The sequence below is a fragment of the Typopeltis vanoorti genome, chromosome 2 (genome assembly GCF_054136105.1).
Source record: "Typopeltis vanoorti isolate ZY-2024b chromosome 2, IOZ_Tvanoo_1.0, whole genome shotgun sequence".
Classification (NCBI taxonomy): Eukaryota; Metazoa; Arthropoda; class Arachnida; order Uropygi; family Thelyphonidae; genus Typopeltis; species Typopeltis vanoorti.
This window is the reverse complement of record NC_143550.1, coordinates 146,451,497-146,477,377: the sequence shown is the minus strand read 5'-3', so window position 1 is coordinate 146,477,377 and position 25,881 is coordinate 146,451,497. Positions and strand designations below refer to the sequence as shown.

Below are 25,881 nucleotides of genomic sequence, written 5' to 3'. Positions count from 1 at the left end.
CTGCAGTCCACATTCACTCAGCCAATCCTCATGACTAATATTGTACAGTCCTGAAACCATCTTTGTTATCTGCCTTTGTACCCTTACCACAGTTAATTTATCCCCTTCAAATCCTGGGGACCAAATCTGAGAACAATAGTCTAAGTGTGGTCTGATCAGAGTCTTATACAACGGAATGATAACTCTTTTATCTCTGCAGGTCAGTGTCCTTCTCGTTATTGCAGCAATCCTCTGTGTTACCTTCACCACCTTTGCAATATGTCCCCTAAATTTCAGGTTTCTATCAATCATCAACCCCAGATCTCTTGTCTCCCCTGTTTCCTCCAGTATAACTCCTCCCATAGAGTATGCAGCATCCCATCGATGTTTTCCAAACCTCAAGACCTTACATTTTGCTGCATTAAACCGACACACCCCATTCATTTGTCCATCTATCTAGCTTATTCAAATCCTCTTGCAGGGCTACCACATCTGCACTATTACTAATAATCCTTCCCAGCTTCGCATCATCCACAAACAACTGAATATCCCCTTGCAATCCACTGACAATGTCACTGATATAAAGGTTAAACATGACATGGGAAGCAACAGCTGATAATCTACGGATTACAGCTCTTGGTTTAGTTTTCTCTGTTGCTGAATATTGCTCACCGGTGTGACTAAATAGCACACATGTTAAACTTGTTGATAACCAACTAAAGAATACAATGAGAGTGATTTCTGGCATAGTTAAATCAATGCCCACACACTGGTTTCCAGCTCTTAGCAACATTGTTCCACCAAGTCTGCACAGGACTAAAGCTCTCTTACAGGAATAGGAGTATAAGAAAATCTTGGAGAAGACAGCCCTACCAATACACTTAGATCTCCCAGACTTAAGTGTACGACTACTGAGATCGAGACATCTGCCACTACAATTAGCCCAAATACTACTACTACAATCTAACTTCAACCTGAAGCAAAAGTGACAAGAACAGTGGGAGAGCCAGACAGACGATATCACAAAATTTTCTCTCAACAAATTACAAGAAAGTTTTCATGCTTGCTCACACCTCCCACAAAAATCCTGGACTCAGCTTAACAGAATATGAACTGGTCACAGGTGTATGTGCGAGCATGCTTTTTAAATGGGGTAAATGACCATCCCCACATTGTGATTGTGGAGCTCAAAGATAAACTGTGGACCATATTGTGACCCAATGTTATCTTAAAGCATATTCAGGAGACAAATTGGACTTTTTAGTGCTACACCTTAAGCTATGAACTATTTGACCAATATGGATGTAACTTTTTAATTTTATTGGATTTTAAAATGACAGTGTATTGTACTGCATGCTTTGTTATTCATGCCATATGAATAAATAAATAAATAAATAATCCTCATACTTAGTATTGAATACTATAGCTGCTTCTTTTTTATGATCGTTATTGCCTAAATATAACATCTCATATTTGTTATTTAGAAAAATCTTATCAGTTTTTGTCTTCTTTATTCCAGTAACAACAGTTACTGAAATAAACACCTTCCCCCATTCATTTGCCCATCTATCTAGCTTATTCAAATCCTCTTGCAGGGCTACCACATCTGCACTATTACTAATAATCCTTCCCAGCTTTGCATCATCTGCAAACAACTGAATATCCCCCTGTAATCCACTGACAAAGTCATTGATATAAAGATTAAACAATATAGATCCCAGTACTGAGCCCTGTGGGACCCCACTTGTAACCTTCTGCCTCCTTGAAACTGCCCCATCATACACAACTCTCTGATACCTATCAGACAGCCAATCCTGAATCCAGTTGACCAACCTGACATCCAAACCCATGTGCTGCAACTTAAATATCAGCTTATCATGTGGCACCCTGTCAAATGCCTTTGCTAAATCCAAGAAAATGGCAGTATATACCTTTCCCTCATCTATTGTCTTCTCTCACCTCATCTACTACAATATGTATATTTTTTATGTGCATTTTTTTTATATGCAATATGTATCATGCTTTATGTATTTTCTTCAGGTACTTCCATGGATTCTGTTCTACTAAATTCACACATCATTCCTCTGCTATCAATGAAGCCAATTTAAACGTTGTCCAGCATTTTTCAATTTACATTCTCTCAATCTGTCATTCCCACATTCCAAATTCCCAATTCCCACATTCCAAAGACCACTGGCAACCTTTGTGAATCTTCTCTGGTCCCTTTCCAACATATCCTCATCACTGTGAAAACCCACTGACCAAATCTGTGCACAGTAATTCATATGAGAGCTGATCAAGGCCTTATACAATGGCATCATAATTTCTTTATTTCTGCATGTCAGGATAATCTGCATCATTGGCATTATCTGATGTGACGTCTTCACAATTTGTGCAATGTGGCCCCTGAATTTGAAGTTCTTGTCCTTCACCACCATTCCCAGATCTCTCCTCTTCTCTACCTCTTTTAAAGTTTCCCCACCAAGTGTATACTTTGTATCCCATTGTTGCTTACCAAATTTCAAAACATACACTTTGCAATACTGAACTGACAATTCCACTTACCTGCCCATTCATGCAAACTATTCAAGTTCTCCTGTAAGACCATTACATCTGCTTGACTCTGCATTGCTCTCTTGCTCTCCCCGATTTTGCATCATTTGCAAACAGCTGCATATCACTAGTTAAACCCATCCCAATATCATTAATATGTAACTTGAACAACAATGGTCCCAAAACTGACCCCTGCAGTACACCACTAGTGAGCTTCTTTTTCTTACAGAATACAGCACCCTTATATACAACTTTCTGATGCTTATCTGACAGCCAGTCACTGATCCAACCTAGAAATCTGTTATCCAATCCCATCTGTTTCAATTTATTTATAAGACTGTCATATGAGAGCCTATCAAAAGTTTTTGCAATATCCAAGTACTCCACTGTATATGAATTTCCCTGTCAAGGTATTTGTCACTTGTTATAGTACATAAATAAGTCAGTGAAACATGATTTCCCCTTCACAAACCCATACTGCTGTTTTCAACCCAATTCTGAATCCTACTTCTCACCAATCTCTCTAGTACCTTCACCACAACTCTAGATATACAGATTAACCTATAATCTGAAGCCACAGCCTTATCACCACCATTATGCATTGGAACAATTTTACCTTCTTCCCACTCCCTTGGAACATGTGCTGTTGTAAGACTTATTAAACAAGCATGCCAGTGCTACTCCCAATCCCCTGAAAAAACATTCTCTTAAGATGTGTGGTGATTTCCTCAAATATCTCCTGCTCACTCAAAATTAAATCATCCTCTCCCTATGTCTTATACACTTAAGCTCATGATTCCACCCTGATCAGGATCATTTGAGGGAGGTAATGGCTGAGTGCATACCTAGAGTCCGGAGAGTAAATCAAATGGGAGTTAAATGGATGAATAACACCATTAAGCTTGAGCTGTAAAAAAAAGAAACAACTGTGGATAAAATTTAAGGAGAAAGGTGATGCAGGCACATGAAAAGTACAAAGCACAGGCCACAAGGGTCACTAGTGTGGTACAAAAGCAGATTATGAAAGGAAATTAGCAATGCAAGATAAAGTGAATCCCAAACAGTTTTTTCAATACCAAGGTTTCGATATGCGGCAATTAAAATAAAAAATGTATATGGCAAAATGATTCTAAGGAATGCCGATGGCAGGGAGGTAACTGAATCAGCTGTAATAGTAGAATTACTAAGCAAACACTTTGCAAGAGTATATCATCAAGGCTGTGATATTGCAGGAATGAGAGAACGACTGGCTGATACAGAAATTGAAATGAATGAAATGGAGGTGAATAGTATATTACAGAACCTTAATGTAAATACATCTGTGGGATTGGATGATATACCAGCTCAAGTCTTACATGAAGCAGCAAAGGAATTGTCAGTTCCCTTGACCATATTGTTTATTTTAAGTCTCAGCTCTGGGTTAGTCATGAGGGAGTGGAAAGAGAGAAAGATAGTTCCATTGCATAAAGGAGGTTCCAAGCCTGCTATTGTAAATTACCAACCGATCAGCATATCAGGAATCCTTGTCAAAGTTTTAGAGATATTAGTCAAGAGCAAAATACAGGAATGGATAGATGAAAATGGGATACTGTATGGAGGACAGCATGGTTTTGTGAAGAGTAGATTGTGCCTCAATAACTTACGTTTTATAATACAGTGACTGCTGAACTGGATAAGGAGAATGGATTTACAGTGATACTGCTGGACCTTGCTAAGGCCTTTGACAGGATACCACATGGAATTCTAATCAGTAAACTGCAGTACATGGGGATCGATATAGGGTTGGTGACATGGATAGGAGAGATGGAGATGGAGAGATATCAGAGAGTAGTTTATTCAGGAGTGGAGTCCAAAAGAAGGCCTGTTACTATTGGTGTGTCACAGGGTTCTGTTCTTGGACCACTGCTATTTAATTTGTTCATTAATGATATAGGAAACGATCTGAGAGGAAATGTTCATTTATTTGCTGATAATGCAAAGTTGGGTAGAGCAATAGTGAATGCACATGATGTCAAAATTTTGCAGAATGATTTGGATAGATTGGCAGTCTGGGCTAATGAGAATGGATGTCAGTTTAATGTAGCAAAGTGTAAGGCTATGCATTTTGGGGTGAAAAAATTAGCAGTAGTATGTCACATTGGTGGAACTGTACTCCAGGAGGTTGATGAAGCCAGAGATTTGGGTGTGTTGGTGGATAGGGAATTGAAGTTTAGGAGCACATAGCAAAAGTGGCTAAATCAGCTCATCAGATCACTTGGTTACTGAAGAATACTTTGACGAGCAGAGATAAGCAAGTTATCAAGTCTTTATAAGACCCCATCTTGACTACTGTGCCTAGATCTGGGCCTCTGAGTTTCTTCTTGATGGGGGGGGGGGGAGGATCCAGAGGCGAGTGACCAAGATGATAGCTGGTCTATGGAATGAACCTTACGAGAACAGGTTGAAGATCTGTGGGTTGCAGAAATTGGTTGATAGGCAGAAAAGGAGTGATATGATTGAAACATTCAAATTACTGAAGGGGATTTTAGAAGATTAATTCAGAGGAAATTTTTCAGAACACGTCTGGTGATGGGAGAACTAGGTACCATCCATGGAAGCTCAGCAAGAGTGCAGTTAGCATGGGTGTTTTAGAACTAGGTTTTTACTTGGAGAGTGGTGAATGAGTGGATAAGCTGCCAGAGTTTGTTGTGGGTGCCATGACTGTAAATGAATTCAAAGCAAAGTATGATAGATAATGTGTGAATGCCGAATAGTTTTTCTTGATATGATGTTTAGGGCCTCCCTTGATGAGTCTAAGGACTCCTTGGAGTTGGCCGTAATAATAATAATAATAATAAATTGATTACTGAATATCTCAACAATGTCTTCTGCAGTGAGTATTTGATGCCCAACTCATTGAGTGTACGTGCCCTCCCTCAATGAGTCTTTGCACTCCTTCGAGGTGTCACGTAATAATCTGCATAAAGTAAAGTGCTAAGATTAACATCACCAATAATAATAATAATTATTATAATAGCATCATCTGCATAAAGTAAAGAGCTAAGATTGACATCATCAGCAATGTCTTCTATATTTCTGTCTTTTAAGGTGCTTTTTTATTGTATCAATCCATTTACATCTTGATCTTCCTCTGAGTCTTCTTTTTTTTTACTGCCAACCTGGCAAAGAACACTTGCTTTGCTAATCTTTCCTCTCCCATTCTGTTTAAGTGATCATACTACCTGAGATTAGCTCTACTAACATATTCCTAGATGCTAACAATTATTATTATTATTATTATTATTATGGGTATCTCCATGGAGTCAGTAGACTCATTGCGGGAGACCCAAACTAGCAAAACAATGGAAGTTCTTTCCTAATATCCTCAGTTTTAATGTGCTACTGCCATTGATGCCATCTGTTCAGTCCATAATCTTTCTCCAAACTCTCATATCAGAGGTCTCTTGATCAAGTGTTTTATTTCTAACCCAGTTCTCAGATCCTCAAATTAAAATTAGTTTGAACACCGACTTGTATATAACTAATTTAGCATTTTGAATAATTTCTTTCTTATTCCATATAAATTTGTTCAGCTGACTTTCTGATATACCAGCTTTACTAATTCTCTTGTTGATTTCCATATTTAAATTACTATCTTTACAAAAAAAAATTGTGCCTAAATATCTGAAATATTTTGCTTGTTTTATAGTTTCTCCATTCAGGATACAGTTGATGTTTTCAATGTTTCTACCTATTTTCATTGTCTTTATCTTTTTATTGCTGATTTTCATACCAAATTTACTAAAACAGTTATTCAATTTAGTCATGGAATCTTGCAGACTTGTACTGGATTTATTCAGAAGTATAAGTTTATTCAGACAAGGGGGTGCCAGCATAGCTCAGTGGACAGGCATATGCCATCTATGGTGCTGGACCAGTGTTTCTCAACCTGTGGTCCGTGACGATGGGGCAGGTGGTCCGCAGCAGACTTAAATTAATTAAATAAATATATTTTTTTTTAATTATCCAAACAAAACAAATTAAAATTGAATAAGTAAGTAAAAATTATTGAAATCAAATGGAGCATTAAAAAAACCAATAAATAGCGTCAGAATGTTCAAAGGTGAAAGCAATAAAGCTATATTGTTTTTCACTTCACCCCTCTTTTATTATTCGTCATTCTGCTGCTAAATTTGTAGCTGCAGAATGACAGATAATAAAAGAGGAGTAAAGTGAAAAACAATATATTATTATTATTATTATTATTATTATTACAGGTATCTCCATGGAGTCAGTAGACTCATCACGGGAAACCCAAACTAGCAAAACAATATCTGTCATATCTCTTCTTGAATTCATTTACAGACGAAGCGCTCATGACTAAGTCAGGCAATGAATTCCGCTCATTCACCACTCTCCAGGCAAAAAACCTTGTTCTGACACCCTTGTTAACCACACTCTTCTTTAATTTCCAGGGATGACCTCTTGTTCTTCCATCACTATCACACAGCTGAAACATTTCCCCTGCATCAATCCTATAAAAGCCCTTCAGTAATTTAAATGTTTCTATCATATCCCCTCTTCTCAGCCTATCAACCAACCTCTGCAATCCACAAGCTCTCAATCTATCAATGTAGGGAGCATATTTTATATCACTCACCAACTCTTAGTCAATCTCTTCTGAACCCTCTCAACAGCCTCCTCATCTGCAAGGAATCCAGGTGACCAGACTTGAGCACAGTAATCCAAATGTGGAAGTATAAATACTTTATAAAGGGGAATAATAACCTCTTTATCTCTGGATGTCAGTGTGTTCCTCAACAACCAAGTAATCTTATGTGCAATCCTGGACACCTTAGCAATGTGTCCTCTGAACTTCATTTCCCTATCTATCAACACCCCTAAGTCCCTAGCCTCATCAATCTTTTGGAGTACTGTTCCATCAATGTAGTACACAGCTGGTAATCTTTTAATCCCAAAATGCATGACTTTACACTTTTCCACATTGAACTGACATCCATTACCTTTTGCCCATTCTACTAGCTTATTTAAATCATCCTGCAAACTTTCAACATCAGCTTGATTTTTTATTTTGCTACCCAACTTTGCATCATCAGCAAACAACTGAATATCTCCCTGTAAGCCATTTCCTATATCATTTATATACAAATTAAACAACAATGGCCCAAGCACAGAGCCCTGAAGCATATCACTGGTTACCTGCCTCATCCTGGACCCGGCTCCTCCATACACCACCTTCTGGTGTCTCTCCCTGAGCCATTCTCCTATCCATATCACCAATTTAGTATCCATTCCCATCTGCTCCAATTTGCGTAACAGTGTTCCATGGGGTATCCTGTCAAAAGCCTTAGCAAAATCCAGAAGTACAACTGTGTAGCCAGTTCCTTTGTCCAACTCAGATGTCATTCTATTATGAAAAGTCAATAGATTGCTAAGGTAGGATCTACCTTTAACAAAACCATGTTGGCCTCTATAGAGTATCATATCATGATCCACCCATTCTTGAATTTTGTCTTTAACCAACTTTTACAATACTTTTACCACTACTCTTGAGATGGTGATTGGTCTGTAATTAACTACCGCAGTTTTAGAGCAACCCTTATGCAAAAGAACCACTTTGCCGAACTTCCACTCCCTAGGGACCATACCAGAGTTCAAACTTAAATTAAATATCCAAGTAAGAGGGGTTGACAATTCATTTGCACGCAACACCTGAGCTGATATTCCATCTAAGCCTACAGCAGTGTTTGCATTTAAATTTTGCAATATATTAAATACCTCTGATTTCTTAGCTTCAATTCTCCCATTAGTTATTGCTACAGGTACAGATATCCTCACTTGGGTGATAGACTTTTGAAAAGTAATCACTCAGTAACTCAACTATTACATCTGATTTTATCACCTCAATACCATCAGCACCCACTAAAATTATCCTTCCGAAGTCATTCTTCCATTTACTTGCCACATAGCGGAAGAACTCTTTGGGATTACCCTCGATCTCTTTGGCTAAGGTCTTCTCATAATCTGATTAAGCTTTTCTTACTATGCTGTAACCTTCCTAGCTTGAGCCTTGTACTGCTCATGGGTGTACTGATCGTCTTTCTCCTTGTAAATTCTCCATAACATTTTCTTTTTTTGCAGGTCAAGCTTGATACTACTGCTCATCCATCTAATGCCTGCCTTGTTTGACTTCCTGACCATGGAGACACAATCTGATATTGCTTTCCTCAGATACCCGCTGATTTTATCCCATGCACTGCTAAAATCTTTCCCCTGCAATATGTTCTGCCATGGGATGGCTGCAAGCTCACTCCGAAGCTTGTTATAATTGCCTAACCTGTAGTTTCGTATATACCCCCCTTCATAACAGAAAAATCTACAGATTTTGCAACCTCCCAAGTCAATACCACATGATCGCTTTCACCAATTGGAGGTAACGAGAACACCTTACTTATGCACATATCCTCTGAACCAATAACCAGGTCAAACACTCTCACGCCACGTGTCCCTTCAGTTATGTGCTGTTTCAAGTAATTATCTCATAGAAGATGTATGAACTCTGTTTCCTTTTTGTTACGTGATATTTCCTCCTTCCAATTTGTATCACATAATTAAAATCCCCCATAATAATCACTAAACTTGCACTCATTGCACTAATTTGCTGATGCATGAATTCAATATCTCCCCCCTGTACTCCCTGGCCTATAGCAGCATCCAACTGTATATTTGGTTGCATTAGTCACTATTTCACACCAGACTGCCTCAAATGAACTCTCATTCACATGTCTATCATCTTGATATACTACTTTCTTTGGCTACAACACATCAGCTATCATCAACAGTATTCCTCCCCCTGTTCTATCTTCTCTATCCTCCCTGAAAATACTGTACCCATCACATTCAATTCCAGTGACCACATCTTCTACTGATAGCCAAGTTTCACTAATGCCTACAACTTTTGGTGAGATTGCACTGACTAATGCCAAAAATTCTTCTCTCTTATTTCGAATGCTTCTTGCATTGGTATACAAAAATTGCAGATTCCCTCTAGATCTTATACTGGCTTTAGAACTGATAATGTCACTAATTTCAGTAGTCCCATGCCGATTTTTATCCCCTCTCTTCTGCAATTTATTCTGTGAATAAGGATCAATAAATATACAATCAGTGCTAAAGTTTCTCTCTCTTTACACTCAACCTCTTCAATATTAGTTTCCCTGCCCAATTACTTCAACTTGTTCAGAAAACAGTAACTTCTTCAATCGCTTATGTCCTTCCATGTTCAGATGCAGCCCATCTCTAGCATACAACTGTCTTTTTCCTTCAAACACACTCCAAACATCAACAAATTCCAGACCTCTTTTTTGCACATTCTTGCAATCATATCATTCATTATCATCGCTCATCTACTTAACTCGTAACTGTCAAAACGAGGCAGCACACACACTATCCTCACATTAACACTTTTCCTCTTCACAATATCTAACAATGTTCTTAAATCTTTTCCTACCTGATTTATACCACCACTCAGGTCATTTGTACCCACCATAACTATCATCTTGTCTGCTTCATACCCTCTCTTTATTGCTAAAGCCACTCTTTCTATTGTCCCACCAGCCAAGCACTCCTCATGCATATCACTCTCCATACCCTTAATCATAGAATCACCATATATCTTACCACTCTTAACTTCATTCAAGTCCACACAAGCATCACTCATGGACACATTTTCTACGCTATTCAGCATGACTCTCCTAGTTTCATTACTCAATGCTCTATTACTTTGCTTCATGCCCTCTCTTTATTGCTAAAGCCACTCTTTCTATTGTCCCACCAGCCAAGCACTCCTCATGCATATCACTCTCCATACCTTAATCATAGAATCACCATATATCTTACCACTCTTAACTTCATTCAAGTCCACACAAGCATCACTCATGGACTCATTTTCTACACTATTCAGCATGACTCTCCCAGTTTCATTACTCAATGCTCTATTACTCCCCCCCCCCCCACTCTCACGACATCTCGTTTCTTCTAGGCCTCTTGTGGTTTTATTTTGAAGACTCCCTATCACTCCCATACTATTTATTACTGCATCATTCACCAAAGACTCACCCATACGTAAATCTATTCTAGTTACTTCAGCTAAAGTAATCTCTATGGTCCTAATTTCTCTGTTTAACACATTAAAACTCAGTTTTAACTTCCAGTATCTCCTTACTGAGCACTTCCAATTCCTCATGCAGAAGATGAAAATCATTTTTCATTTTCATGAACTCCCGCCGAAGTTCCTCCGCTACGGCTCCAACGTCAGCTTCCATTCCCAAATGCTCCAGCCCTATCCCGACACTTCTCACATACGTCGACATTATCGTTCTTCTCACTTAGCCAGACCGACCACAGATCCTTCACATTCTTCGGTGCATACATGTAGCAGTTTCCGCAACACATCCATTGCGAAAAATCTAATGCTGAGCCAGCCTTTTGTGTAGAAGTAGAAGTCCTGCGTGCTGCTGACGTACGTTTCTTGTTGGACGCCATCTTTACACATTGAAGTAGTGAAACAAACGGCAGCAAAAACACAATATATACAACACAGTTCCAAACAATAACATCACTGAAGGACACTTGTATCTAACCGATGCACAACTGCAGCACAATTTGAGACAAAAAGTCACACTATATTTAAATTTAAAAACACATTTTCTAGCCTAACTAAACACGACTGCCACATTTCGCCTTCCCTTGCTGTTTTGTCAGATTTGAAGTGAACATGTGTTATCGACATTTCAACCAATTGCTTGTTGTGTATTGATTTTTATTATTGAAGGTTTCCTTCAACCAAGGCTCAGTATATCTTCAGAGGTGCCAAGTGATACTTGAACAAAGTGTGTTGTGAGTTAACCCCAGTATTTATATATTTATATATTTTTTGGAAAAGTTTTTTTTTAATAATGGAAAAGTGGCTTAGAACTAGGACTTTGAAAAGAAGAGCAAATGAAACAGGTAATGCTAACCCTAATTGTAATACACGTGTTGTAACGGCCAGTAAATCTGATACTATTAAAGTAAAAGAAACAAGCAGTTCAAAGAAAAAATACAGTAGGAAATACAACATTTCATATTTGGAATTCAGGTTTACTTGGTGTGGAGATGAAAGTGAACAGAAACCTATGTGTTTTGTGTTATGAACTGTTGTCGAACAAGTGCATGAAACCTGAGAAACTCTGACGACATTTAGAAACTAAACATTGTGATGTGAAAAATAAGCAAATTGAATTTTTTCAGTGACATTTAGGGACATTAAATCATGGGAAAGATATAATTTCAGCCATGGGTTCTGTTAATAGCAAAGCACTGGAAGCATCTATCTCTTAAGTTTGGGCATAGTGAAAACAGGGAAACCTCATTCTATCGGGGAAAATTTACTACTTCCAGCTATAAAAGATGTGGTAAAAACTATGTTTGGCAACAAGCTACTAAAAAATGTTGATTTGATTCCTCTTTCAAATGACACTGTCGGTCGCAGAATTAATGATATGGCAGGTGACATAGAATCTCAGTTAATCGAAAGAGTTAAGAAGAGCCCTTATTATGCGTTACAAATAGATGAGACTACTGATGTTACAAATGATGCGCAGTTAATATGCTATGTAAGATATGCGCATGATAACAACATTCATGATGATATTCTGTTTTGTAGAACTTTGTCATCCCGAACAACTGGAGAAGAAATATTTCACACTCTCAATAATTACAATAATTACATAATACACATAATACCAGTGGGAAAAATGTATAGGCTTCTGTTCGGATGGAGCTCGCGCTCTTACAGGCAAGCATAGTGGGGTTGTTTCCAAGAAGTAGCTCTGGATATGAATTGGATGCATTATTTCATGCATAGGAAGCATTAGCCTCCAAAGGAATGCCACCAGAATTCAAAACTGTGCTATACAATGCGCTGTCAAGCTAGTTAATTTTATTAAAGCTCAACCATTAAATAACAGGTTATTTTCAGTATTCTGCGATGAAATTGGCAGTGAATATACACAACTTTTGCTTCATTCTGAAATTCGCTGGCTTTCCAGGGGCAAAGTACTAACAAGGTTATTTCAATTAAGGCACGAAGTTTTATTATTTGTATATGAACGTAGTTCTGATTTTGCATCACTTCTTGTTGATGAAGCATGGTTATCAACACTATCCTATCTTTCAGACATTTTTTAGAAATTAAATGAACTAAATCTCTCTCTTCAGGGAAATTTTTTAACTGTTCTTGATGCCTACGACAAAATAAAGGCATTCTAGAAAAAACTGGTTTTATGGATTATGTAAAAGACAGACAATTTGCACCTTTTCCAACATTGGAATCCTTTTTAGTGGAAAATAATATTTTTGTTCATTCTGAGTTTGTGGAAAGGGTTTGTAACCACCTCAAAAATCTGAAACGGAATTTTGAAACATATTTTCTGAATAACTTTTATAAGAAATTTCTGTGGGTTCACGATCCATTTCAGGCTTGCAGTCATGAAAATCCTTTCGTTATCGAAAAAGGAACAGTTAATTGAGCTTTCAAGTGACAGTGAGCTTAAAATGCAATTCCGTGATCTTGGTTTTGCTCGATTTTGGATCTTGTCTTCAGTGAGAAGTCATATTGTTAATAAAAACAAAATACAGAAATCGTCTTAGTGTGTGCCGATCTTCACCTGAAATTGACCAATATTGAGCCAGATATCCAGCAACTCTGCAATGGCCGAGAAGCTCAACCATCTCATTAAAAATAGTAGTAACATAATTAGATCATATTATTTATTTGTTTAATAAAAATTAAAACTTTGTTCAATGATGATACACTTTTAATTGTTTACTTCCAATTTAATTAATTATGTTGCCATATCTTTCAAAACATGTTTTTAGATTTATTATGTTATAAATGGCACAGTTTTTCTGAAATGTTAGTAATTCCTACATAGGTTTTTAAAAAAAAATTTAAAAAAGTCAAAACATTTATAGAGAAAAAAATCCAAAACACTATATTTATTTTTGAAGTAAAACTTTAATTCCAACATTCTAAAATGTTATTTTTCTTGCTTTTCTGTTTGCAAAATCGTCGATCACATTATCGAAGTCTATTTCATCACTCAGTTGCTGTTTTCTAGACAGTAAGGCAAGATTTCATAAATGCCAAAAAAGATGCCACCAGGGGCAGATCTCCCCCCCCCCCCCCCAGCTACGCCTCTGTAACTTAGTGGTCCGCAGAATTGTTTTAGGCATTTTACTGGTCCTTGGGATTAGAAAGGTTGAGAAACGCTGTGCTAGACTATCTGAAGTGAAAGCGTTTCAAGCTCTATTCTAGTTCCCGACTAGAGGAACTTTTAATGTAGCGATATTTGTTCTGAGAGATCCCTTTAAGGTGGGGTATTGAAATTCTTTTCACGTCAGATTGTAGTCTGATAGATGGATATGATAATTATCAATAATTTTTGAATCGCAGTTTTGTTGTATCCATTATGTATCAGATTGCTTTTAATTTTATTCATTTCATCTAACAAAAGTGAATCAGAAGAGCAGATCATATGAGTTCTATGTATAAGACTCTTGATAACACTTGTCTTCTGTGATGAATGATGGTGTGAGAATGAGTGAATGCATTTGCCAGTAAAGGTTGGTTTCCAATAAACTGAAAATTCAATGCAAACTCTTTTGAATGTAGTTAACAATCTGTCTCCCTGACGATGTCCGACATGTAACGTTGGATGATTTTTTTTTTATCGTGTGTAAGTTGTGAAAGTTTTTATAAACAGACAAATACAATCTGATGTGAATTTAGTAGCTTCTGTATACAAGTAGGCTAGTCATGAAGATACTTTACATGTAAACTTTGTTTGCTTACACTTCAGTAGAGGATTAAAAAAGAATATAATTTTCTGTCAAATTTAATTTACTTTGAATCCAAGTGAATAAAATTTTCTGTAATTTAATCAGAGAACAAAAATCTGTATAATGTGATAAAAAAAAATGTACACATTACATTAAAAAAAATGTGAAAATATACTAAGTGAAACAATGCATTTCAAAATTTAAATATGCATCACCCTTCATTTTAAATTTCTATTTTTCTTATACAACAACAACAACAAAAAAAAAGTTCATTTAAACTTGACAAACTTACTTGTAATATGGCACAGCATTCACTTTCATATGACATGGTCTGAAAGTAGGAGACTTGAGAATATTACACTGCTTAACAGCTTGGATATATGCTCCCCACTGGTGATGACAGAGGGGCTGAGGGAGGTGAGCAAATTTAGGTCTAGAACACACCTTTTTCCGTCCTACCTAGCAAAAATGCAAATATTTCCATCTACAGTTCTATTTTGCCAACTGCCACTAAGTGTAATAAAGGAATTGATTATATGTTAAACAAATAACTCATAAGATGTTAGAACTAATTACAAAAAAAGTGGGAAAAAATGTAGTTTTTAAGTATGGCATATAATTTACTATAACTAATAAACAAGGATGGATTCTATCACTGTCAGTTAACAAGGGACCTTATATTACCCACCTTTGGATGAACACTGTGGAAAAGTGTAGGGAATTTCAGAAAGTTCCATTTGATCAGGATTGGCACAAAGGCTTATTAATTAAGCTCCTATCACATGGTCTGACCTCTTCAAATGGATTGTCAGTTTTCCGTCTGGATTCATATTATATGTGATGGCAGATAGCTCTTTACCCTCAAACTTTACAACTGATATTGGTATTCCACAAGTCTCTGTTCTTTCACCTACTCTTTTTCCTTTTGTATATCAATAACCTTTTATTGCAAATCCAATAAATAGTTATACTGCACTCCTCTTTCTCATTGACAAACTTTGCACTATTCAAATCACCTAAACTTCCAGAATGTCAACTTCTAAAGCCTAAATTCTGTCCAAGCTGTTCTTCAATGGGATTCTGATAACTTTGTTAATTTCAGTGGTAGTAAAGCTCAAGTAGAAGGTTAGTGAACTAAATTTCTTCTTATTCTTCAGTCTCACTTTTTTTGACAACACCCAAATATCTAAACAGGATTAGATTTCTTTTTTGGAAATACTCTAACCTCCAATCTTTCTTGGCATAAACATATTACAAATATGGATTCCTCAACATAAAAAAAATCAGATTTTCTCTTAATGAGAAAATTAAGACCTTAAAAACTTCTTTAAAATACTTGACACAGTTCAGAAGAGAGCAATTAGGTTAATTAGAGATTAGCAGGAGTGAGAAGAAAAAGAAGCAGATGGTCTGAGGTAAGAATCGAGATCATGTGAACAAATAAGAAAAACAAGATAAGGAGAAAATTATATATGGAGACTCTATGATCAGATGAATACTTAACAAAAGTATACATAATAAAATCATGTTTCCCTAGCACAAAAATATTAGTCATGCCATCTGGATGCATAAAAGTAAGGTGAAAGAACTGATTGTCTTGGTTGGTACTAATGATCTGAGAGGTGAAAAGTATTCTATCAGGTAGGATATGAAGGAGTTTTTGGACAAAGCAAAAAAGAAGAGCATGAAGGTGAAGATTCTAAATCTCCTGCCACACTATGATAGAGGCAAATTAAGGAAGAGGAGGGAACTGATAGCAAATGAATCAATGTGCAGTTGTAAAGAAGGAATGGTATAGGATGTGTCTGAGTTTGATGGACAAAAGGATTTGTATAATACTGACAGACTGCACCTAAATGGTTTTGGTGTTAGGTGTCTATAAAGAGCTTTGTTGAAGAGCAAATTGATGCATGATGAGAAATGGATGCATGCAAATATGAGAGTGCGCGAGTGTGAAAAGGAACAACAAGTGCAGAATCTCATATCTCAAGCAAAAACGTTGAATAGGGTAGTAAATTCTGGAGGTAAATTTGGTTGGGGACATAAAGGCATGCTGCAGTTTCTGTATACTAATGCCAGAAGTATCAGAAGCACGAGGGAGGAGTTTCTGTCATTGGTTAATGCAACCTCACCAAACATTATAGGCATTAAGAAGACTTGTCAAACAATAGATGATGGAGTTACAAAGATAGAATGTGAAGAGTTTAGTATTTTCACAGAAGATGGAGAAGTAGGATTGGAAGAGGGTACTGCTGATGATAGCAGATGAATTGCAGTCAAAAAGAATAGGAGATAGACAGGAAGTTGAATGTTCATTTGAAGCAATCTTGTGTGAGTCAAGGCCAATGAGACAAAATATATGGTTATTGCTGTTATAGGCCACAGGGTACCAGGAATAATCTGGAAGACATGCATCAGGCAAATCAGTGCAATGAATGTGGGTCAAGTGATTATTATGAGTGGGGGATTCAACTATGCAGATATAAATTGCAAGGAAGAAATATCACATAGCAGGAAGAAAATGAAATTTATACACTAAGAGATAATTACTTTAGGAAATGTGATGGAGGGGACTCATGGTGCGAGAATATTGGATCTGGAAATAGGATCAGAAGAGCTATTCATAACCAAAGTAGCAAATTGTCTCCAATTGGGAAAAGTAATCTTGAAGTCTTCATTTGGGTTCACTTGGGAGATTGCAAAACATAAGGTATATTCTGTCAAGAAGGGGAACATGTGGAACTACAAGGCAGATGATTTTAACAAGCTTAGAAGAAAGCTTGAAACTGTTTCATGGAATAAAGCCCTGCAAGAGAGAATGCTAGTAATGCACGGGACATAGTTAAGGGATATCTAGAGGAAGCAATATTAAATTTATGTCTAAAGTAAGAAGGATAATTCAGATAAGAGTTAGATGGATGAGAAGTATCATTAATATAAGCTGCAAAAAAACAAATTATTTTGGATGGTATATAGGGAGAAAAGTGAATAGCAAGCTCATGAACAGTACAAGGGTCAGGCAAGAAAGGTGACCATCATGTTGAGGAAGGCAAACATCAGATTATAAGAAGAAACCAGCCAAGCAGGCCAATGGAAATCCCAAAGAGTTCTTTCACTATGTTGCAAGTAAGAGGAAGAAAGAGTGTGAAAGAATAACCTTAATGAGTGCTGATGGCGAGGAGGTGACAGAAGCACATAAAATAGTTGAGTTACTGAGTGACCACTTTGCAAGGGTATATCATACAAGTTTGGTTAATGCTTTGGCATTTGTAACAGAAACTTATATGATAACAGAGGTGAATGAATTGGAGGTTCTTAGGATATTGAAGAATCTCAATGTAAATACAGCTGTGGGATTAGATGGGATATCAGCTTGCATTTCGAGGGAATGTAAGGGAACTGATAATGCCTATGACTAGGCTCTTTAATTTAAGTCTCAGCTCTGGCAAAGGAGCTCCAAGTGAGTAGAAAGAGGGCAAAATAATTTCCTTGCTTAAAGGAGGTTCTAAGACTGCAGTAGCAAATTATAGACCAATCAGTATCTTAGGTATGGTTGTTGGTAGAAGTACTGGAAAAATTGGTCAAAAAGAGAATTCGAGAATGTGTGGATAAGAATGTGATACTCTAAGAGAGAAACTTGGCATTGTGAAGGAGCAGTCATGCCCTAGTAATTTATCAACTTTTTCTAATAGTGTGACAGCTGAGTTGGATAAAGGCAGTGGCCACACAATGGTATTGCTGGGTTTTGCAAAGGAATTTTACAGCATACCACATGGAATTCTTTTATGCAAATTAGAACAAATGGCAATGGATATGATACTGGTTATATGGATAAGAGTGTGGGTGCTAGACAGATATCAGCATGTGGAGCATATGAGGAGCAGAATCCAGGTGAAAGCTGGTGACTAGTGGTTTGCTGCAAGGTTTAATGCTAGGACCACAACTGTTTATAGGAAATAACCTGAAAAGAAATATACAGTTGTTTGCTGCTGATGCAAAATTAGGTAGAGTAATAGTGAATCAAAGTGATTTGAAGAGCTTGCAGGTTGATTTAAATAGGCTCTCAGTATGGGCTAAAGATAATAGGGTGTCAGTTTAATGTGGAGTGTAAACTTATGCATTTTGAGATAAATAGATTACAATCTGTGTACTACATTCAATCAATCAAATCTCACTACCACTATAAATTTTGGCCATGTCAAATTAATCAATGCACAAAACTCTTTCCCTGTTTTCCTTATGCTTGTGGAGCTTAGTATTCGTGAATTACAATATCCTATTTGCCCCACAGGTATTTTGCATCTTTTAATGGTCTTATTCCAACCAGAGACCTAAAAAAATAAACTATATAGCATTCTTTGATCACTCCCAATTTTTTCATTCACTTGCTCCAAGGGTGCCAACACACATACACCTACTTCCTCACTGATAGCTCTAATTTCTCTGATTCTGCACTTTAATGTGTGTGTGTGTGTGTGTGTGTGTGTGTGTGAGAGAGAGAGAGAGAGAGAGAGAGAGATAAATGAAACAATACATTCTCCAAATATCTAGTCCTGAATCAATTCAAATGTATGTCATTACTTACATTTGAATGAAAATTCACCTCCACACCTAATCATGAATTACCACACAACAATGTCTCTTCATGCTATTTTTTACTCTCCTTTCTCTTTCCTTACACCTCTCTTTTCTTTCTCTTCTCTGCTGCACCATTCATCATTTCTCCATTCGCCTTAGCTTAGCTAATGTTTTGTCCTATACAAAAGTTGCTCCCTCATCAAATAGTGAGAAGACTTGTAAAGTCAAGCTTAAGTAGTTCAAATCCGTACATGAAATTCCAAAAAATGCAAACTTTCTGTTTGCATTTTTTGTGATTCTTAAATGAGATATCTAAATTTAACACAAATAATTTGATTCATCAGGTATGAAATTACAAAGGCTACACTTTAAAAAAAAACAGAAAAAAATACTAATCTGAATTCTCAATATTTAATATTAATAGCAGTAATATAATTAAGTAGAGTAAACAACAACTCACTTGCCAAGAATCTCCAAAATTTTCTGGATCTGAGACAGTATTTCCTTTCTTAGTAACAAAGTCATCATTAGGATTCCCATTATAATTTCCACAAAGGCCACACATCTTATTCTTGAAATGTACAGGAACAGAAACTTCAAGGTAGCTGTATCCATCCCAAATCAGTTTAACTCCTGAAAATTATAATGCATTTATCACTACTTAAAACAATATTAATGTTGTATTCTCATTATTACAGGTGTCTAAGAAATCACAAGATTTATTTTGAGAGATCCATACACTATATAGGCTACAATGCCTGTCATCCCTTTGAATACATTCAGCATCTCTTACTCACTATTCATTGGCTGAAAAAACTTTACAAGACTTTTTTTTTTTTATTAATGGCTAGTTAGGCAGTTTCATATAGAAGTGGTTTTCCTTCTGGAAACCTAGGTTTTTCATCCTGCAGAACAGGCAAATCAGCCATAATAACATAGAGATTTACAGGCATAATACAGTGGCCTCAAAGCCTTAGTTGCTTTGGCAGTAAATCCAAAACAACAACAACTCACTGGCAAAGCATTCTATTCACTCACTTACCACCCTTAATGAAAAAAAAAAAAAAATCACATTTCTCCCTCCTTACTCAAAATCCTCACATATAGCAATCCCCCCTCCCCAAAGCTACAAGATGTAACGAATTCAGAACAATTAACCTCATTAGTCAAGTATCAAAAGCTCTCTTATATGTTATTCTTGAAAGAAATAAAATAAAAATAAATATAGAAATAAAAGATATACAAAGTGCCTTTAAGGAAAATGTAGGTTATAAGAGAAAGTATTTTCAACATCAGAACCATCATAGAAAGATATTTAGAAAAACAAAAAGATGTGTATCTCTGTTTCATAGATTTCAAAAAAGACATTCAAAATGACCAATTAATTGAAATTTTTTCAGAAATAGGCATGGATGGAAAAGACATTAAGCTAACAACTAATCATTACCAGGAACAGACTACATCTTTCAGAATAAATGGATAGACTTCAGAAGAATTCCCAGTTCAAAAAGGTGTGAGAGAAGACTGTGTCTTGTCTCCAATTCAATTTAACCTTTACACAGAAGAAATATTTAATAATATTAGTAACCTCAAAGGAATCAATGTAGGAGCCAGAAATATTAATAACCTAAGATAAACAGATGACATGGTCCTTCTAGTTGAAAACAAAAATGACCTCAAGTACAGCAAATAGTATGACCTCAATTTCAACTTTAAAAAGACAAAAATCATGATAATTTCAAGAGAAAAGGAAATATCAAAAATTATTATTATTATTTAGGCCTCCAAGGAGTCAAAAGACTTATCATGGGAGGTCCTTCCTAGGAAACACAGTCCATCATATCACTCCTTAAACTCATTGACCATTCTCGCATTCTCACCGCTCTATCAGGCAATGCATTCCACGGTTCAACCACCCTCCATGAAAAGAAACCACTTCTCACTCTATTGCTCACAGTAGTTTCCTTTCATAACTTCCTGGGATGGCCCCTTGTCATCACTCCTTTCTGCTGTTCAACCAAGCGAAAGAACTCCCCAGTGTCAACCCTGTAACCACCTCTCAACAGTTTAAAAGTCTCAATCATATCAACTCTCCTTCTTCTATCCACCAAACTCTGCAGTCCACATTCCCTCAGCCGATCCTCATAACTAACATTGTACATTCCTGAAACCATCTTTGTTATCCACCTTTGTACCCTTTCCACAGTTAATTTATCCCCTTCAAATCCTAGGGACCAAATCTGAGAACAATAGTCTAAGTGTGGTCTGATCAGGGTCTTATACAACAGAATGATAATTCATTTATCTCTGAAGGTCAGCATCCTTCTCATTATTGCAGCAATCCTACGTTTTACCTTCACCACCTTTGCAATATGTCCCCTGAATTTCAGGTTTCTATCAATCATCAAGCACAGATCTCTTGTCTTCCCTACTTCCTCCAGTACAACTTCTCTAATAACAAATGCAGAATTGCATCAATGTGTCCCAAACCTCAAGACCTTATATTTTGCTGCATTGTCTAGCTTATTCAAATCCTCTTGCAGGACTACCACATCTACACTATTACTAATAACCCTTCCCAGCTTCACATCATCTGCAAACAACTCAATATCCTCTTGCAATTCACTGACAATGTCATTGACATAAAGGTTAAATAATATAGGTCCCAGTACTGATGCATTTCATCCTGGAGGAGTAAATCATCCCACTTGTAACTCTCCCTTGAAACTACCCCACTATACACAACTCTCTGATACCTATCGGACAGCCAATCCTGAATCCAGTTGATCAACCTGACATCCAAACTCATGTGCTGCAACTTAAATATCAGCTTATCATGTGGCACCCTGTCAAATGCCTTCATTAAATCCAGGAAAATGGAAGTATATGCCTTTCCCTCATCTACTGCTCTTGTAACTTTATTATAAAAGGCTAGCATATTACTAAAACAGGAGCGCCCCCCCCCTTCACAAATTCACGTTGACTCTCACAGATAATATTACCCTCATCTGCCCAATGTTGTATACGGTCTCTAATTAATTTCTCCAAGATCTTAAGAACCATTGATGACACACAAACTGGTCTATAATTAGACACTTCCAGTTTGCTACCACCCTTATGCACTATCTTACCCTCCTTCCATTCCTTTGGCCCCTTTCCTGTAGCCAGACTTTCATTGAAAACCAGGTCAAAGGAGCTGCCAGTTCTTTAGCACATTCTCTGAAAACTTGTGGTGAAATACCATCCAGTCCCACAGCTTTACTGACATCCAGAGTACTCAGTATTTGGAACACGCTCTCCTCCTGCACCTCTAAACCTCGAACTTGCCCTATCTCTCTAGTATTAAAATTTACTCCTCCAGGATGAAATACACCAATAAAGTGTTCATTGAACAATTCCACTATGTCCTCTGCATCAGTCACTCTATTCCCATTTTTATCCCACAATGTCATTCTTCCACAATCATTTCTCCTCCTACTGGCCACATAGCTAAAAAATTACCTACGATTTTCTTTGGATCTTAGGGCCAATTTCTTATCATATTCCAGTTTTGCCTTCCTTACCATACTTGTCACTCTCCTAGCCTGTGTCTTATAGTCTTTATGCACCTGTCTCCTTATATCTCTTCCATAGCTGCTTTTTCACATGCAGTTCCTGTTTAATATTATTTGTCATCCACTTTACACCAAATTGTGTCCTCTTCTTCCCGTGTGGACTACAGCTTACTAATAATGCTAACAAATATTCCTTCACAATTTCCCAAGCCCTAATGATATCCCGGCCTTCCAATTCCTCCCTCCATGAAACTTCCTCAAGTTGATATATAAGACTATTATAATTACCTGCCTTATAATTCCACATATGTTCCCGTCTCTTTGATATTCCTGCATGTCTATTCGTCTTCCAAGTCAAAACCATATGGTCACTCTCTCACCAACTGGTGGGAGAGATGTCATCTCAGTTATTATCAACTCTTCTGATGCTATGACCAAATCAATAAAGCTCTTGAACCTCTTGTTCCATCTATTACATGTTGCCTTTTGTCCTTCAAGAATTCTAGAAATTCCATTCCCTTATTACTACATGCATCTTCCTCTCCCCAATTTATACTGCTGCAGTTAAAATCTCCCATAACAATCATTCTTCTTGCACTTGCCAGGCTCAACTGTCTAAATATCTCCTGGTCCCCATCTTCTGTGCTCCTTGGTTTGTAGCAAAATCCCACTAAATATCCTGTTTTCCCACCTCTACCTCACACCATATGCTTTTAAAATCATTATTATCACTGCTTTTCAAAGCCTCCACTCTTAGAGGACATAAGTCATCACTTATCATAAGCAGTACTCCACCACCATGCTTTTCCTTCCTATCCTGCCAAAAAATGCTGTATCCTGCTACTTCTATTCCTGTTATTATATCCTCTTCTGTCAACCACGTCTCAGTGATCCCAATCATCTTTGGCCAGGCTGAAGCTATCAGTGCCACCAATTCCTCTTCTAAGGAAATAAACTAGAACAAGTGCAAACATACATATACCTTGGACACTTGACCACAGAGAATGGAAGGACAGAAGATGAAATTAGAAGGATTGAAATCGCAAGGTCAACCTTCAATAATACGAACAGCCTACTGACATTCAGAGAACTAAATTTGAAAACAAGACTAAGAATCTCCAAATGTTACACATGGTCCACATTACTATATGGAATAGAGACATGAACGCTTTCCAATCTGAGTGTGAAAAAACTGGAAGCATTAGATGCTGTAAAGAATTCTGAGGATATCATGGAAAAACAAAAAGACAAATGAAGAGGTATTAGAAATGGTGGGTGAAAACAGAAACGCAATAAAAGAATTTAAAAAGAGAAAAGTCAGCTATTTCAGACATATTCTTAGACACAATTGCCTACAAAGGATACTTCTTGAACGAACTGTTAAAGGAAAGAAAAGGAGAGGAAGACAAAGACTAGAGTGGATGAAAAATAATATAAAAGAATGGACCTATCTCTCATACGAGGAATGTAGCAGAGAGGCACAGCATAGGACATGGTGGAAACACATGGTAGTCAATCACCTGGAGTGAGGGCACACCTGACAATACTAGACAAGATATTTTCTCACTGGTTCAGGACACAAGCACATAGGGAGATTTGAAATAGCAAGTGATTACCATTTAGTTTGAATAGAATAATGAATGTCATTTTGAAAAGAAACATGTATAAGAAAGTTTTAAAAAGAGCTGAAGTTGAGTAGCATTCAGAGGTGAATTATAGACTATACAAAGAGAAAATAATATACAAATATTATTGAAGAAAAAACGAGAGGCACAGCACCAACGCCAAACCTGGTCTGTGCCTCTCGTTTTTTTCTTCGTTAGCAGACTGAAGAAAACAGTGAGTGATTTAGTCAAGTGGTGAAGTTGTTCACAAGGATAGAAAAATCAGGTTTACCCGGTGGCCTCAGGAAGTTCAAGAGAGAATGGAAAACTAGAAAGTGTTTTGAAAGTTCTTAGCAAAGAAAGTCAACATGTGAGCAGAGAAAATACAAAGAAAAATGTAAGAAAGCAATGTAATTTGTAAAACGTTGTGGGAAGATTGGTAAGAATGCACAAAATAAATATCAGGAAGGTGTCAGAAAGATCTGGAGGCTATCGAAAAAAGCTAAGAAATGCGGGATAAAGAACTGTAAAAGGTGTCAGAGATGATAAAAGGTGATTCAAAAATTACTTCTTACCCTCTTATTTACTACTTTCTTTTTCAACTTCCAAGGACAGTCCATTCCTTCCCCCTCATTCTACAATATGAAAAACTTTCCATTATCAATCCAGTAAATATCTTTCAACAGCTTAAATGTCTCAATCATACCCCCCCCCCCCATCTTCTCTTCACAAAACTCTGTAGTTTGTATGTCTCATTTCTGTCTTCATAGCTGTAAAGACACTATAAAGTGTATTGGTATTTTTTGTTATCTACCTCCGCAAGGTTACTTTATCTCATCTGCTCAAATCCTGGTGGCCATATTCAAGCCCAGTAATTCAGATATAGTCTGATCAGAGCTTTACACAGTAGACCCACCACCTTTTATCTCTGCTGGTCAATGTCCTCCTCGATACTGTAGCAGTTATCTTGGTTGTGTTCACAACTTTTGCAACAGGTCTAACCTTGAGATTTTTATCAACATTCACTCCAAAATCTCTTGCTTCCTCCACTTCAAGGATAACTCTACCAACTGTGGAACTCTATCAACTGTGGTAGATAACTCTACCAACAGATATTCCCATTCATTTGCCAACCTTTCTATCCAGTGACAATATTATTAACATAAATACTGAATAGTAATGGTCCTAGTACTGAACAATGTGAAACTCCATAACCTTATTACTCTCTGATACTGCTCCTCCATATACAATTCTCTGATATCATCAGAAAACCAGTTACCAATTCGATACATTAACGTGCATTTGCACGTTAGTGTATTGATTTCACAATTTGTGCAATATGGCCCCTGAATTTCAGGTATTTGTCCACCACTACCACTCCCAGATTTCTACTATCTCCTTTAAAGTTTCTACACCCAGTGTATACTTTGCATCCCATCATTGTTTACCGAATTTCAAAATCTCACACTTTGCAACATTAAACTGATAATTCCATATATCTGCCCATTCATACAATCTACAAGGTGTAGCTATTAAATAACAAGACCGATTGCAAAAATGTGGTTTATTGTTACAATTGTACAACTTAATTGTTATCCCCTTTAACATACTCCCCTCCTCTATCTATACACCATTGCATACGAATTTTCCATTGTTGGAAGCAGTGCTGTAAGTCATCAGGTGTTATCAGGTGTATGCTTTAGTAGCACTGCCATTTTCTCCTTTTCCTC

The 25,881-nt window shown here is 36.9% G+C and overlaps 1 protein-coding gene across 4 annotated transcripts in view; it reads right to left on the bottom strand.

The window, feature by feature from the left end:
* LOC150109505 (BMP-binding endothelial regulator protein-like) overlaps positions 1-25,881 on the bottom strand; it is a 356,022-nt gene that overhangs the window by 87,254 nt on the left and 242,887 nt on the right. For 2 of the 4 annotated variants that reach the window (XM_090408745.1, XM_090408736.1), the window contains exons 13-14: positions 19,454-19,626; positions 14,708-14,870 (exon numbers count right to left, since the gene is read on the bottom strand). In XM_090408745.1, coding sequence (XP_090264871.1) covers positions 14,733-14,870; positions 19,454-19,626 — 311 coding nt within the window. In that variant the 3' untranslated portion in view covers positions 14,708-14,732. Of the gene's footprint in view, positions 1-14,707; positions 14,875-19,453; positions 19,627-25,881 lie in introns of all 4 variants that reach the window. The other 2 variants (XM_090408720.1, XM_090408731.1) reach the window with 1 other exon arrangement.